Source organism: Syngnathus scovelli, chromosome 13 (assembly GCF_024217435.2).
Source record: "Syngnathus scovelli strain Florida chromosome 13, RoL_Ssco_1.2, whole genome shotgun sequence".
NCBI lineage: Eukaryota > Metazoa > Chordata > Actinopteri > Syngnathiformes > Syngnathidae > Syngnathus > Syngnathus scovelli.
In genome coordinates, this window is record NC_090859.1 from 5393152 (window position 1) to 5409954 (window position 16803).

At 37.8% G+C, this 16803-nt stretch overlaps 3 protein-coding genes across 5 annotated transcripts in view; 2 read left to right on the top strand and 1 right to left on the bottom strand.

Annotated features, from left to right (window-relative positions):
- The window catches only part of lrsam1 (leucine rich repeat and sterile alpha motif containing 1), a 28663-nt gene extending 24182 nt beyond the window's left edge, over positions 1-4481 (top strand). The window contains exons 21-25 of the mRNA XM_049738456.2: positions 519-617; positions 694-825; positions 1422-1488; positions 2074-2273; positions 2374-4481. Coding sequence (XP_049594413.1) covers positions 519-617; positions 694-825; positions 1422-1488; positions 2074-2273; positions 2374-2496 — 621 coding nt within the window. The 3' untranslated portion in view covers positions 2497-4481. The remainder of the gene's footprint in view (positions 1-518; positions 618-693; positions 826-1421; positions 1489-2073; positions 2274-2373) is intronic.
- A 197-nt stretch (positions 4482-4678) lies between these two features.
- On the top strand, positions 4679-12351 carry ndor1 (NADPH dependent diflavin oxidoreductase 1). 2 transcript variants are annotated; one of them, XM_049738480.2, is made up of 15 exons: positions 4680-4817; positions 7375-7514; positions 7840-7917; positions 8163-8260; positions 8340-8438; positions 8596-8697; positions 8831-9034; positions 9113-9240; positions 10112-10323; positions 10462-10569; positions 10693-10807; positions 11416-11562; positions 11638-11756; positions 11832-11926; positions 12005-12351. In XM_049738480.2, exons 2-15 carry the CDS (start codon positions 7380-7382, stop codon positions 12147-12149), a joined length of 1785 nt encoding a protein of 594 aa, XP_049594437.1. In that variant the 5' UTR covers positions 4680-4817; positions 7375-7379; the 3' UTR covers positions 12150-12351. The 2 variants fall into 2 exon arrangements, with proteins under 2 accessions (XP_049594436.1, XP_049594437.1); XM_049738479.2 differs by having other exon boundaries at positions 4679-4817; positions 11638-11926.
- Positions 12352-13362: 1011 nt separating this feature from the next.
- On the bottom strand, positions 13363-16562 carry ntmt1 (N-terminal Xaa-Pro-Lys N-methyltransferase 1). Of its 2 annotated transcripts, none has more exons than XM_049738594.1 (4): positions 16407-16562; positions 15576-15735; positions 14243-14495; positions 13363-14104 (listed from the first exon to the last, which is right to left on the bottom strand). In XM_049738594.1, exons 2-4 carry the CDS (start codon positions 15729-15731, stop codon positions 13848-13850), a joined length of 666 nt encoding a protein of 221 aa, XP_049594551.1. In that variant the 5' UTR covers positions 15732-15735; positions 16407-16562; the 3' UTR covers positions 13363-13847. The 2 variants fall into 2 exon arrangements, with proteins under 2 accessions (XP_049594551.1, XP_049594552.1); XM_049738595.1 differs by having other exon boundaries at positions 15576-15732; positions 16407-16560.
- Between the last annotated feature and the right edge of the window lie 241 nt (positions 16563-16803).

Below are 16803 nucleotides of genomic sequence, written 5' to 3' on the forward strand. Positions count from 1 at the left end.
GGATGAGCTGAATATCCATTTTTAAAAACACTATTTTTTAGATCCTGAAAGCATTTACATTTTTAAGTGATCACTTCTGCAACATCACAATGAAATCACAATATCCTATTATGATTAACTCAGCTATTTGTAGAACTGACTCACAGGCTACTTATGGTCCTTGGGGCATCCACCGTTAATTGATTTATGTAATATTCCTATTTCTTGAAATGGTGATTCGGGAACTTTTGTTGGCTATAGGCTATAATCATCAAAATTATGATAAAGTAAAAATCATGAAATATTTCAATTAGTTTAATATGAGTTTTGCTTTTGCATTTCACAATTGAATTTATCACAATATTACATTCTTATAGATAATTGTAGCGCTTGTCTAAAGCTACAAATATTCAAATGTTAGTACGAGGAAAAATTGTGTGACTTCATTTCATTTCATTGTAGAAGAATTGTGATATCATCTGATGTGCATCAGTAGCATTTCCTTCTAATGACAGCACTAATTAGTTTTGGTTTTCTAGGCGGAAATGGAGCTGAAGGCAGAGTCCACCCAGCAAAACTACTGGATGATTCAGTACCAGAGATTGCTAGATGCCAAGCCATTATCACTGCAAATGCAGGTACTGTGCCACACAGAACATATCTGATATGCTGGAGCATCGAGAAACATTTTTTTTCTGATGTGTTTTATGACAGGAAGCTGGTGTGGAAAAAGAGTTAGTAAATCTACTGTGTAAACTGTCGGCACAGCATTACTTGCCCATCATGGCTCACCATCGTGTGACTACCGAGGCCCTTCGCCACATGAACCCATCTGACCTCAAGAAGGTCTGTACTACTATTTAGAAATGGATTTCTCCTTGATATGTGGTCCTAAAATACTGACTTTATATGTGCTAATGCTGGATAGTTGCAAAGATAACAATAATTGAATTTTTAATTTTAGCATGGACACATTACTTGTGTTTGTCAGCGCATGTGTGCATTTGATATATTTAGGGTTGAGTAATTTTGAGTGCTGTTAATTTAGGGCAGGGATGGGCAACTGCATTCGCCCGGCCCTCAACCACAGCCCTCTTGTCGATATTCGAAATTATATATTTGTCATACATTTCGTTATGGTGTGTGGTCCTGAGTGGCCCCTCTGTAAAACTGAAGAAAAATCTTGCCTCCTCCAGCATTTAAGTTGGCTGTCCCTATGGTATTAACAATACAATTTGGTGGTGATAAATTTGTCAAGCTCTGTATACTGTACACCATTCTAGTCTTGTTGACTCTGTATACTGAAAGCTTGCAACAAACATCATTCCTTTTTTCTATCAATTTTTTCAAGGGGAAAATATATTCATAAACGTATATTACATTTGACAATTAAAAACTGTTATGATTTCTTGGCTCATAATCCTCCACCTTGTTTTTTGTAGCTCGGCATTACTGAAGGTGGCATCCAAAAAGCTCTTCTGAACTGGGCTCAAGAACACAAGCCTGAAGGTAAAACATGCATGCACACATATGTTATACACCGATTATAGTGATAATAAAGGAATACTAGGGGAATTAATATGTTCAATTTTTTTCCATGTTCCTACTGTGTTTAAAACATGCCCATACTTAAGAATTTCATCATATACTAATATAAAAGTGATATATAAATCGGATACATTATTTATTATTATTATTAAATTCATTTTTGAATCTATACATGCCTAATATATATAATATACATTTCAAACAGTTGGATGTGAACAGATTATTCCAGGTGTTTTCAGGGTCACAACAGAAATATCAGAGACTTCACAGATGCACTTTGTCTCTATAGTTCCTGACTTTGTCAAACTTCATCTCATTTTGGTGGTACATTTGAGAGCAATTCATATTTGATGTGCAAAACCGAATCGAACAATTCGTTTTTAGCCCCACGATGAGCGAGTCACGGATGATGCTTGTGAGGTGTAAGTTTGACTACCGTTGTGGTTCAACGTTTAATATCCAACTTCTAAGGCGACACACTGTCAGTAGATCTACTATGTTTTGTTTTATGTTTTACTGATATTTGCACATCACCTCCATTCTTAGGTGCATGTAAGGTGTTGGAGCAGAGCGAAGAAGTTCCCGCCCCAGAGTTGTCTTCTTCCTTCTTTCCATCAGTTCCCAACACCTCCAGCACCATGATCCCAAGCCCGCCACTCACTCCGGGTACCCCCGTCACACCATCAGCCCCGAGCCCAGTGGAGGGACCAGGAGGCTCCGAATGTGTGGTCTGCATGGAGACAGGGGTAAAATGAATGAATGGATGAATAGATAAATGAATGCAAACCTGGATGACCTTTTGCACATGTTATCTAATGAATGATTGTTTTCTGTTCTTCTCTCCAGGCTCAAGTCATATTTCTGCCATGCGGCCATGCTTGCTGTTGTCAGGTCTGTAGTGATGCCCTCCTAAACTGCCCACTGTGTCGAGGCACAATATCACAGCGCATACGCCTTTATCATAGTTAGAAGCAAATGTGGCTTAGTGACTTTTTTCCCCTTAAATATGCATGATGACAATGCTGCTGCGAGTTCATGTGTAGACGCGCTTTGAGGAGGTTTTCGAAATGCTGAGCCACTTTGTTGTATTAACCAAAAGGTTTTTGCTGCATTACTGGGCGAAAGAGTTTTTTATTATTATTTCATGCCTAATTCCTTTAATAGTTGTTTAAATTGATTTGTTTTTACTTCTGTACACATTGTGCCTTTTTCTGAAAATAGATAATTTGCTTCTTTATGGTACCTTTTATTTCCGTAAACCAAAATAACATACCCACCTATGTAGATCCAACTAACACTGACGAACCATAACATTATGAGCGCTTGTGCAATGTAATAGTACAATACAAGAAATTTGTCTAATATTCTAGTTTAACAGAGATCATTATTGTTGTCATTGTTTGCTGTTGCGTAAAAATGTACTGAGAGCTGTACTGTACCTAATATTCATGACACATTACTGTTTGGGTTAACCAAAATATCAGACAGAGCTCTCATTTTGATAAAAAAACATTTTTACACAACTGCAAACTATAACCAGAATAATAAACTCACTTAATTGAATGTCTTTGACAGTGTCCATCCTAAGCATTATATATTGTAACTGTAGTTGCACAATATTTGGTAGATCTTTTGTTTTGAATAGCATATTGTGCTAGTAGTCATAATGTTGTGCTCCTATGGGTAATTTACTAAATGCTGTAGATTATGACATCCACTTGCCCCAGTTTTATACCGTATGCAAGACTATATGGATTGCTAAATATTAAACAGGATTATTTTAACTATTGTCCTTTTTTGGGGGGGGAAATTTTGAGGGGTTAAATTGGCCATGTAGCAGTTTTTGACCTTGATGGTTTAACCGCCAGTTCCCCTGTAAGGAAGAATTTAAGCCCTTCAGTCATTGTTGTGTTGTCACTGTGAATTTCCAGAATACGGGATAATGGATTACTCTCATAAATTGATTGAATATACAAACTTTGGGAGGTATTTTTTTATGTTTACTTTTTTACACATGATAAAGTGTGCAAAACAGACATTAGATATCACTTGATTCATAAATTATACAGTAATAGTTATTTTAATATTTGTTCGTCATTCTTTTTCCACCTGGACGATTTTATTGAGATCGTTGTCCTGTACTTATACTGATACTACTTCTATTTATACTGACCATGACTGTCAGAGGTTACAGCTGGTTATTCCTAGCATTTCTTCTATTTTCAACAAATTTGGAGCAGAGAAAAAGCACCTTAAAAAAGATATGCTTGCTGGTATGTAGTGCTTTAGTGATTAGTGTATTCATTCTTGTAAAACACACAAACATTCTGTTAACTGTAAACCAACCAACCAGGAATTAACACTGATATTGTGCACCCTGCAGTCCCCTGTATTGGGAAGGACTTGCAGTAGTTCTGCCAGTAAGGCCCTCCAGCCTTATTCATGTTTTGGACAATTGACACTTTTATTTTCTATATTTTATGTGATGCACATTGCTGGCGTCAGGCGGAATCTTCGTATATCCAAAATAATCACTTTTCAGGAGACCCCAAAATTCACGGGTTAGTTGAACTATTAGCATTGTATATTGAAAACACTTTAGAATGGTCAATAATTTGTAAAGGTAACATGTCCGTGTCAGGAATCAGAATTGCCCAAAAAGTATAAATTTTTGAAAGAATATGAAATTCACCAAAATGTGACTTATGAGGTTTTGGGCCAACGCCAGCGATATATTTGGACTAACAAATCTTGTTTGCAGCCATCACTAACTGTTATAATCTCTGAAGTGCTCTTACATACTGTACTGTTCATGTAACATGTCAAAATATGTTATAAAAATATAAACCACTTTCTTTTACTTCACGTGTAATCGATGAATATATATATATCTATGTTTCTGTTATAATATTGGAAATTAATTGATGAGCATCATCAATAAAATGCTAATGGGTTTTTGGCTTCTTGTTTTCTTATAAACCCGGTCTATTTGGGTGTACAAATAACCAGCAATTTTTATATCCTATACCACCTTGAAAACAATTATTAATTAATCATTTATTTTATTGTAAAAATGCAGCGAGAATCTGGCAAAACGCTGTGAAAATCCAAAATTCCGATCCTTTTTCTGACCATTGAACACACCGTCATTCATTGTCCAACCACAGTGTGGCTTTTTTACCGTAAAGTGTGACGTTCTTGTCCGGAATGACAAACACTGAACTTCAAATGGGGACGTAGTAGGACGCTTTTTTAAGCGATTCTCATCATCATTGATGGTACCAAGAACTGTAAGTGCCTGGTATTTTTGGATACTTTGGTATAGATACATTAACTGAGAAGAAAAACAGATATACAAGTGGATTATATATCATCTTATCCTGCTATTTGCTAGCAATATTTAGTATGAAGCTATGTCGTGTAAGATTGCTACGTACAATTTGTCACGTAATAGGCCCCAATAGGGTATTGTAATCATTGCGCAAATAATTTGAAGGTGAATATCTTTAGTTCAGTTTTGAAAACGATCGAGGTCATGCAGGACTTGATGTATGTTTTGGAGCTTAGGACTGTACTGTTAACTGATAAGATCATCACTCAAGTAACCATAAAAGGGAGACCTACTAATAATTACTTGAGTAAGTATTCCGTAAAAAAAAAACTTCAAATAGTCACAATTATAAAATAGCAACAAGCAAATTCAAATATTGTCTGTATATACAGCTATATAGTATTTAAACATAGTGTGCACTTACAGGACTGTCTCAGAAAATCAGAATATTGTGATAAAGTTCTTTATTTTCTGTAATGCAATTAAAAAAACAAAAATGTCATACATTCTGGATTCATTACGTCAACTGAAATATTGCAAACCTTTTATTATTTTAATATTGCTGATTATGGCTTACAGCTTAAGAAAACTAAAAAATCCTATCAAAATATTAGAATATTTCCTCAGACCAAGTAGAAAAAAAAAGATTTATATCAGCAAAACAAAATCAAACATTTGAAAATTTCCATTAATGCACTCAGTACTTGGTTGGGAATCCTTTTGCACGGATTACTGCATCATTATGGCGCGGCATGAAGGCAATCAGCCTGTGGCATTGCTAAGGTGTTATGGATGCCCAGGATGCTTTAATAGCGGCCTTTAGCTCATTTGCATCGTTGGGTCTGGTGTCTTTCAGCTTCTTCTTCACAATACCCCACAAATTCTCTATGGGGTTCAGGTCGGGAGAATTGGCAGGCCAATCGAGGACAGTAATGCCATGATCAGTACACCATTTACTGGTGGTTTTGGCACTGTGGGCAGATGCCAGATCATGCTGGAAAATGAAAATCATCATCTCCATAGAGCTCTTCAGCAGACGGAAGCATGTAGTGCTCTAAAATCTGCATTTACTCTGGATTTGATGAAACACAGTGGACCAACACCAGCAGCTGACGTAGCTCCCCAAACCATCGCATACTGTGGGAACTTCACACTGGATTTCAAGCAACTTGGATTTTGCTCCTCTCCAGCCTTTCTCCAGACACTGGTGCCTTGACTTCCAAATGAAATACAAAACTTACTTTCGTCCTGAAAAGAGGACTTTGGACCACTCTGGAACTGTCCAGTGCTTCTTTTCCATAGCCTAAGTCAGACGCTTCTTCCGTTGTCTTGAGTTCAACAATGTTGTTAAGGGTGCGGTCATCTCTCTTGGTTGAGAAGCGTTTCCTTCCACATTTCCCCCTTTCAACAGACTTTTTGTGGATGTGCTTTGAAACTGCACTCTGTGAACAGCTTGCTCTTTGAGAAATGTCTTTTTGTGTCTTACACTCCTCATGGAGGGTGTCAATGATGGTCCTCTGGACAGCAGTCAGATCAGCAGTCTTCTATGCTTGTGATTTAGTTTACCGAACCAAGCTGAGTGTTTTTCAAGGCTCAGGAAACCCTTGCAGGTGTTTCGAGTTAATTAGACGATTCAAGTGATTAGTTGAATACCCTACTAGTATACTTTTTCATGATATTCTAATATTTTGAGATAGGATATTTGAGTTTTCTTAAGCTGTATGCCATAATCAGCAATATTAAAATAATAAAAGGCTTGTAATATTTCAGTTGATTTGTAATGAATGTATGACATTTTTGTTTTTTTAATTGCATTACAAAAAATAAAGAACTTTATCACAATATTTATTGCTTTGCTTTATTGGACTTTTCTGAGACAGTCCTGTGTGTGTGTGTGTGTGTGTGTGTGTGTGTGTGTGTGTGTGTGTGTGTGTGTGTGTGTGTGTGTGTGTGTGTGTGTGTGTGTGTATATATATATATATATATATATATATATATATATATATATATATATATATATATATATATATATATATATATATATATATATATATATATATATATATATAGACAGTACACTGGATACACATTGCAGCTCATGATAAAGAAGTAAAAGTACTTATGTAAAAGTGATAAGTAAGGTACTCATGTTAGTGTAATGAGAGTAAATGTAGTTACTTAGTGCTATCCATCTTTGTGCTGGTTAAAAGAAAAACACCGGTGATGAGTTTACTTAAAAGACTTGATCGTGGTGCTATGCAATCAATTACAAGTACGATCATAATACTCCATAATGACAACATTGGCATAATCGTAAAATGAATTATTATTAATGTGCATTAATATCCAATGCACTATGGCTTTATTGATTTACACTATTTTGTATGAGACAGTCTTATTTTTCTAATTTAGTTTGGAGTGACATGTTGAATTTGGGACATTGTGCTATGCACTGACGCTTGTGTTTTACCTTAACTATCTCAATTCAAGTGTTATTCACCTTACTACTCTCTCAGTCACAATGTCAGTCCCTGCTTTGCTCATCCTCTATGGGAGTCAGACTGGGACGGCCCAGGACACAGCCCAGAGGATTGCCAGGCAGGCCATCAGAAAGCGCCTGCGAGTGCATTTGTCGTCACTTGATGACTACAACGTTGTAAGTTTTGTTGATATTTGGTTTAGAAATTGGACCAATGATACAGTTTACTTTTTTTTTCAGGATCTCTGTATCACCTGAGATTTAAAAATGAACGTGAAGTTCCATTAGTGTGTTGAACGTCCACTTAGGATCTTGAATTTAAAGGCATACTTTCAGACTTCTAATCTCCTACACTACAAAAAATCATTTTTCAAGTACTGTATGAATTATGTCAAGTATAATATACATTTTTGAAGAACAGAAGCAACACATTGATAAATAATTTTCAGTAATTGATTAATGCTAAAGGTTGTACTCTATTGTGTTTCTTCTCATATAACAGACTAACTTAATCTCTGAGTCACTGGTTGTTTTTGTCTGCTCAACCACTGGCCAAGGAGACCCTCCTGACAACATGAAGGTAATTGCATCAGTTTGCAAATGATGATTACATAATTTAGACGTCCTTGTTTAACTGACTGATGTACAAATTTTAGGGCTGCTAATCAGAACAAATGGACTTACACGATAAAGCTAATTTATGTTTCTTTCCAAAGAGCTTCTGGGGGTTTCTCTTCAGAAAATCTTTACCGTTTGGATCTCTAATTAGGACAAATGGACTTATACAGTAAAGCCCAGTTTGCTCATTTATATTTCTTTCCAAAGAGCTTCTGGAGGTTTCTCTTCAAAAAATCTTTACCAGTTGGTTGTTTGTGTCAGCTGGACTGTGCCGTACTTGGTCTGGGAGACTCTTCTTACCCGAAGTAATTTTTTCTGACTGTTCTCTTTAGTGGGCTCATTTGGAATTCCTCTTTAGAAAGGATCTCCTCCTTTTATTTTTAGGTTCAATTTCGTGGCCAAGAAGCTCTACAAGCGTCTTGCGCAGTTGGGTGCCATTCTGCTGCTGCCAGTTGGACTAGCTGATGACCAAAATGAACTAGGGTAGGGAACTCTTTAAATTTGGGTGACCGCTCAATATTTAAACTTCTGTGGTTTAATGCTTACATTAAGTGGTGGTAGAACATATTTGTTCAAATCTGTATGTGCATATATTGTATGTTCCAGTCATATCAAAATGTCTAATGTCTTTATCAAACAGGCCTGATGCAGTGATTGATGTGTGGCTAAAATCATTTTGGGAAATAGCGTTTGCACGGTACCCAAGTATTGCAAATATGACCCCACTGACGGACGATGAGCCGTGAGTACTCTCTTATTTCAATATACTACTAATTGAATGAATTTATTTTTACGTGAGATTTATTGGTCAAACCTCAAAGACCACAGCCACCCCACCCCCCCAAATATATGAATTTGGTCTGATTTCTCACCAGGCTTCCTCCAGCGTACACTTTTAATTTCCTGGATGATATCTACGAGAAGACAGATGATTGTCAGATAATTCCCACGCAACAAACTGGCCTATCCCAATCGTATCCCTTTCCTGCTAAACTGCTGTCCAATGAGAGAGTAACTGACCCGAATCATTTTCAAGATGTGAGGCTCATTGAGTTTGACATCATGGGGTCCAACATAGAGTAAGTCTGACCTTGTTTGAATTTGGTTTACATATTAATTCAGATCACTCACCCTTTGTTGGTGGATGCTCTGTTTAGTTTTACTGCAGGTGATGTTGTTGTGATGCGTTCTTGCAATGCAGCTGAAGATGTTCAGGAATTTTGTCAACTATTGAGATTAGATCCAAAGACCCGATTCTCTCTTACAGCAACAGATGGCAAAGCAGGTAGGTATGTGTACTCATTGTATTTGTGCATTTTACTCAATATGCAACAGACAACTAAGTTATTAATATAAATTAATAGTATCTTGGAATGTAAGCATGCATAAATTATAGTTTCAGACACTCATTACATTTGTCTAGAGTGGCCTTTACTGTTTTCAACTTCATCATAGGGTACATTTGAAGACAGGACCTGAATTTGAACAGTAGTTCTGCCAGTAAACAAATGATCTCAACTATTTAAGATGCTGCAACGAAGTGCCAGTATTTGTTCAAGTATGCATAAAAAATGTCCCCTTCAAAGATTTCAGGTTGGTTTACACTAGTAGGATATAGGTCATATCAAAGGTTGGAAAAAAAAGTTTGAAACTTATAATACCTAGCTTTGAACGGTGTTGTGTAGACTTTTTATAGCCACTGTACAGTACATGAAAGTGTATACTAAGCCAATGAAATCTGTGCTTGATTGATGATTATAAACTAGCTACAGCAATTAAGTATGACAATTTGTAGAACAAATAATGTGCCAAATCAGTAATAGTTAGTAATAAAAATGAGCTTTTTGGACAGTTTTTTTCCCAAACAGACATTTTTATAGATTTCTTTTTTTTTTTACCAATGACAGTTCACTCAAACATTTAATTTTTCACTAATTTTTTCAGTTTTCTTACTAAAATATGGCATATTTACAAGTTCTTGAACATCCATCATTCCATTTATTAGACTAATCCACCATACAATGTTGATTCTTGGGTGATGGTCAAATCGCTTAAAAATAATAATAATAATTTGATGGCATGAGCCCTTTTGTTTCACAATTAAGTAATCACTGTGATTAATGATAATAATTAACCAATGCCCACTGTGTGCTTAGTTCCTGCGAGGCTTCGTCAGCCGTGCACATTGCATTACCTGGTGGAGAGCTACCTGGACATTGCAGCAGTGCCTCGTCGCTCCTTCTTTGAACTACTCACCACCTTCTCCAATGACGAGTTGGAACGTGAAAAGTTGGCTGAGTTCAGCTCAGCTGAAGGCCAGGAAGAACTGCACGCTTACTGCAACCGACCACGACGCACCGGACTGGAGGTGATGCCAAGGGGTCAATAAATAAGATGTTGTATGCCTACTGTCTCGTCTTTTTAGTGTCTTATACTGATTATGATCCATAAAGGATGTAGTGCTTTGCTTCCATATCCACTAACTGAGTTTACTCTTGCGCTTCAGGTTTTGGCAGACTTCCCCCATACAACAGCACAACTTAAAGTTGACTACCTGCTGGATCTTTTCCCTGAGATTCAGCCTCGTTCATTTTCCATCGCATCCTCTCTCCGGGTACACACAATACCAAGCATTTTCTCTCCTATTCAACCATCAAGGAGTATTTTCCCGAATTCAGTACAAAATCTCAAATAACTAATTCTGTTAAGTGATTGCGATATTGCGTCAAACACACAGGTTCACCCACACAGGCTTCAAATCCTGGTTGCCGTTGTCAAATACAAAACCAAGATGTATAAACCACGAAGAGGTCACTGCTCCACCTGGCTGGCCTCACTTGATCCCACAAAAGGTCATTTGCTTTTTTTTTTTTTTAAAAAACCTTTTTGCGCACCTCAGTAATAGTGAATATAAGGTCTTAAAGTGTTTTGTATCTCATTGCTATACTAAACATTTTATGTGTAATGGAATATGGACACAATTCTCAAACACCACGACAATAGATTGGCATGTATATATATGCTTCCCATTTCTCAAGGGAGCAAAATCAATGGAATGAATAACCAATCATAAATCAAACCTTTATTTTTAATACTTGCTTGAAAATCCTTTGTATTCAATTATAGCATGAATGTAGACATTATCAGACTCTGCATTTCATTTGTGGTGATGTTCGACCAGGCCTCTTGTTTAACTGTCTTAGGTCTTACTTATTCTTGGGCCAATTTCCCTGCAGTAAAATGCATACTCAATCAGATTCGGTGATTGACATCGTGTAACATTTTACCTATTTGTTTCAATAACCTCTTGGGTTGCTTTCGCAGAATTCTTCAGTTAAATCATAATTCAACACAATAGCTCTTTTTTTGTTGTTAAAAAAAAATACAAGTATTGCTGTGACAGCTAAGCCCCAACCACCGTTCACACAGACCTCGTTTTCCCCCCACTGTTCTCTCACAGGAGACGTTTACGTGCCTCTCTGGGTAAAAAAGGGAACTCTTAGGTTTCCCATGGACAAAAACACCCCAGTGATAATGGTTGGACCAGGTACAGGAGTGGCACCCTTCAGGTCAGCTTTACAGGAGAGGAATGCTGAGGGCAAAAATGGTGACGACTTCACCTCTGCGAACTTCTTACCTTGACAGGTGACTTTGACTTGGTAATAAAGTTTTCACTTTACAGCCAATGTCCTGTTCTTCGGCTGTCGATCCGAGTCCAAAGACTTCTACTTCAGGTCAGAGTGGAAGGAAATGATCCAAGCTGGACAGTTAACCCTCTTCACCGCCTTCTCTCGTGATCAGGTCACACCATCTCTACCGTCCTTTTTACTTTGCCTGCCTACGATTCATGTAAAGCATATTTGTTTGTCATTCCAGGAGGAAAAGGTTTATGTGCAGCACTGTTTACGAGAAAATCCGGAGCTCATTTGGGACCTAATAGCAAATAAAGGGGCCTACTTCTACATCGCTGGGTGAGGTCTTAGAACTTAAGTTGGTCACACTTGTGATGTACATGAATGCTTCCTAACAGTGTGTTCCTAATTGTGCAGAAATGCTAAAGATATGCCAAATGGTGTGTGCGAAGCATTGAAAGCGGTGTTCCAACAAGAGGGAGGACTCTCCGCTGAGGATGCCGAGATGATGTTGGCGGCCATGGAGAAGTCTGGCAAATTCCAGAGTGAGACCTGGTCCTGATCAGATGCTGTCAGACCTTCGACATTCACATTCCACTGCAGCAGCCATCGCTGCATGTGCTGTATTGTGCCAGTACGGAAGCCATGCAACATCCTTGTGAGGAGCATAGGCCATGTCTATGCATTGAATTAAAAAATACAAGGTTTAAAAGGATGCAATATCATTTGGCATCTGTCACTGCAACAATAAATAAGTACCAAAACCTGTTGTTATTGTTATTCATCCAACTACTTTTTTCTATAGTCTTTGAGTCGCAGCATCAAGGTGCTTGAGGCTATACACATAGTTATACATACATACTGCTTGTCCCCACGGGTAACATGGGCGTGCTGGAGACTATCCCAGCAGTCATCAGGCACTAGGCGGGGGACACCATGAACTGGTTGCCAGCCAATCACAGAGCACACAGAAACGAACAACCATTCACACGCGTACTCATACCTATGGGCAATTTGGAGTGCTCAATCAGCCTACCAAGCATGTTTTGGGATGTGGGAGGAAACCGGAGTCCCTGGAGAAAACCCATGCAGCCATGGGGAGAACATACAAACTCCACACAGGGAGGGTCGGAGGTGGAATTTAACCTGTACAACTTAGCACGTCCGCCTCACTTCAGTGCAGCATGGGTGGAATCGAACCTGTATCCTCTGAACTATGAGGCGGATGTGCAAACATTTACAAAATCACTTCACTGAACACATTTGACACCCCACATACAGAGACCTCTGAATTCTATGTAAAACAAGTGTCAAACATGAGCAACAAAAATAAATATTAAACAATTGCACCCATGCTTCCAACCCAAATTGTAAAATAAGGTAGCCTCCACCCTGCACCATCTAGAATTATTTTCTTTTCCAACTCTTCTAATTTACCATATTTAATGGTATTTGAAGTGTTCTGAAAACAAATTATCTGAAGATATGATTCCATGCAATTTTTACCTCTACACCGCCATGATGCATGGCACTTGAACCATTATGTGTAAATTCAGCTCAACTGTCCTTAATTGCCTATAGGAAAAGTTAACAGTCAATTGATACATTTTTACTGTTAAAAAAAACCTCAAAACAGAATGTTCTCCTGTTTTGATGCCAGTGTTGTGGTGAGTGCAATGTTGCAAATTTCCTGTCATGTTCTATTGGCTCCTTCCAACTATCGGTTGTAGTGTTTCAGATGCAATGTCAACAAGAATGTGAGTTCATTGACGCCATTTTTAAGTTGTGTAAAAGTTGTGTAGTTTAGTTGCAAAGTCAGCTGCAACATAGAATCAAAGTGTACTGAGAAACAGCCTGCTTTCTAATTTAGCTGATGGCTTGTGTAAAACATTCAGTCGTCTGAAATGCATTATAGAATTAAAGACTGTTAAAAGGAAGGCCTGCACTTACAGCAAATGTTCTTATCTTTTACATATAAGATGCAGAAATTATCGGTAAGTTTCTGACTCGCAGCCCCACTGGAAAAGGATCACAATGTACCTCCATCAGCTCTGAGTTAAAATAATCTGACTATTATTTAGCCTGGAACGAACAAATATGTTGAAAAATAAATAGGACCTGCAGCAAAGGTACAGTCAGATGAGATGAAGCAGACCTCAATGATGAAAACATACTGTACAGTGAACACCATCACATCATTTCAGGACTGTGGACTAGCAACATCTTATTAAATATAATTGCACTTGTTATTAAGCACTTCTTATCGGAGAGCCAAACTGTGGACTTGGAAGATCTCCTTTGGGAAGTTTACTTGTTGCTCCTCGTGGATGACACGAAGGCCTGCTCTGCTCACCAGACTGTGGACTATTTTCAGGTCTCGACACACGCTGCTGTCCACCTCATCCGGCACCACCCCTTCGTATGAAACATTGTCCTTGATGACGATGAGGCCGTTGGGCCGCAAGGCTTTGTGGCAGCGCCGCAGGAATTCCACCAGGTGGTTGTCAGTCAGGTGGCCTGGAGTTGGGCGTTCCATTTCAGTGTGACTCCAAAATATCAATTACCATTGTACTTTACTACCTCTAGCTACTTGATTATGCAGTACCTATTGAAGTGTCTTGTTAGTGTCTATCAGAACACGATGACCAGACTCACCAATGACCCACTGGATCCAGATGACATCATAGCGTCCACTCTCTGGAACAAAGTCCTGCAGTCCGCTACAGAAGTAGTTGCCTACTTTTTTGCCATCCTCTCCCAGGTACATCTTAGCTTTGTCCAAGAACTCCTGCGTCACATCGACGAGGTCAACCGTCTTGAAGAGAGGCAGCAGCAGACGCTTGGAGATCCTCCCAATACCTGCGCCGCAATCCAGAGCGCAGCCGGCGCTTGTCTTGCCCTCCGCTTCCTGCGCCAACGACAAACACCCACAGGTGTCAACAATGCAATGAGGGTATGTTGCAAGATTCAATATCTATCCAGCGTGTGGCTATTATTAGACTGGCATGTGAAAAACAGTCGCTGACATGCGATGAATCAGTGGGGCTCACAGCGCATTTCTTGGTTGTAAAGCTGTAAAAAAATACTTTTACTACCAGCAGTCCTTTCTCAGTTTTTATTTCTATTAACACAAAAACAATTGTCAAAATCACAGTTCTGACACAAGCTTATTTTTACCACTCGTTATTTTGTAGGAAACAGGGGTCACGATGATTTAGGATTTTTCATTGTAGTTAGTATTTAATTGATTTGGACTTTAAAAAAAAAAAATCATTTATTTAATACATATTTTAAAGTGTGTCTGTTTTTATTTATTTTTGTAAATATTTTAGATGGATTTCTTTTGTTTTATATTTGAATATACAGTTTCAGTGGAGTTCCACATTAAAAAAAGTGAGTATTGCATAATGAGGTAAACTACAATTCTGTTAAACCTTCCTTCTTCCCAGCCACGCAGTAATAAAAAAGAAATACATATGAAATCGAAATGAATTGAGATGTAAAAAAAGATTAAAATTAATTACACTTAATTTGATGTATAGTTAATTTTATGAACATAAAATGTAGTTTCAGTTATCACTGTTGTTTTTATTTTGTTAACGAAAAAATGTTTTTTTTTTCCCGATTATAGATTTTGCTAGTTTTTGTTAACTATAACAACTTTGGTGCGAGAGCAGTGTTTTTGAAGAAACCAAATCATGCTTCACTACTGATTACTAAAGAAGGGTAAAAATTAGAAACAAACTTTTCTTTCTCCCGGGAGAAAATAGTTTTCTTTTGGTACTTTTGGTGAATATATTGTCACAAGTTATAATATTGTGTTCATAGTTGTTAAAAGTGTTTTTGAATTAATCCTAATATATCGTATAATGTTATGCATAGATTATTTTACAAAACTGTATATTTTCTCCTTAAAAAATAACCGGTCACACAAACCCAGGATGTCATGTGTGTTCAGTGCAACAAGAATTGCTTCAAAAGAATTTACGCCAAGGAATTTGCGAAGAAAAGCCTTGGATCCATTTATATCGATGGTGGAGATCCTCCCATAGCCTCCCAGCATGCCGTCCACTGTGGGCGGAACCTCTTTCCAGTAGCATTCAGCATTGGAATAGAAGTTTGTCTCTCCTGATTTGTCACCCATTCTGCTGGAAGCGCAATGCATTCAAGACATTAGTTGAAAAATAATCTAATTGCGTGTGTTTTTTTTTTTCTATATTGTAATTGTTATTTAATATGTTTCACATTCTTTCTTAAACACAAGCAATAAATTAAATAAATTGGTCTCATGGTAAAATAAGGCAAATGAACCATGAAATCATGAGAAAGACAATGCAAATACGGGCACACTCCACCAGGAGTGTCATCTCCAATTTTGGAATCAGTTACCAGACCAACAAAACTCACCGATACTTCAAACAAATACTAAATTTTACAAGTTGTAGACTCAGCATGGATGACACCCAATGCACACAACTAAATTAAAAGCAAAATCGAGGGACATTCAAGTGGGGACGGAATGTTTCTAGTATTTCCATTTCCCACACACGTGGTAATAACGACACAACTACCTATGGTCAGTCCCACATTAACTTTAAACAATCTTACGTTTTGTTGAGTTAAATACAGTGTCTCAAAGCACATTAACTAGTGACTGGAGTAGTACTCGTAAGTTGCAATGCATTTTTATTTTTATTACATATATATGAATACACTGAATTGATTTTAGCATCTAGCTCGTTAGCCGATAACAAATTGTTTCCGAGGTGAAATACAAATTCTGAAACAGATAAAACACATTAACGGTATCTGGATTCACCTCCTGCTTTGTCAGCTCCACGTCCCAATTACTCCCTCTCGAAACCACATCCACCGATACCGGTGTCAGGTCTTGAGTTTTCTATTTGCGACCATCGCTCTTGATGCTCGACGTCATTTCCTTATTTGGGTCCTACTCGAAAGGGGCATCACGGGCGCCTCCTGCTGGTCGTATATAGTCTCTACTCACCTTCACTGTCCTTTCCCCGTTATTTGTGAGCTTTAGAATGATGCATTTCGAACAACGTCACGCTTGAATGACAGCGTCTTGCAATATTTATTGTATGTTTAATAGGACATTTATTATAATGTCATATTTCATTCCTTGTAATTATAATTTGGGTAGTGTAACTTTTTTTTAATTTTCAGCAGAGCATCCAATGCCTTCGTGGGTGCTC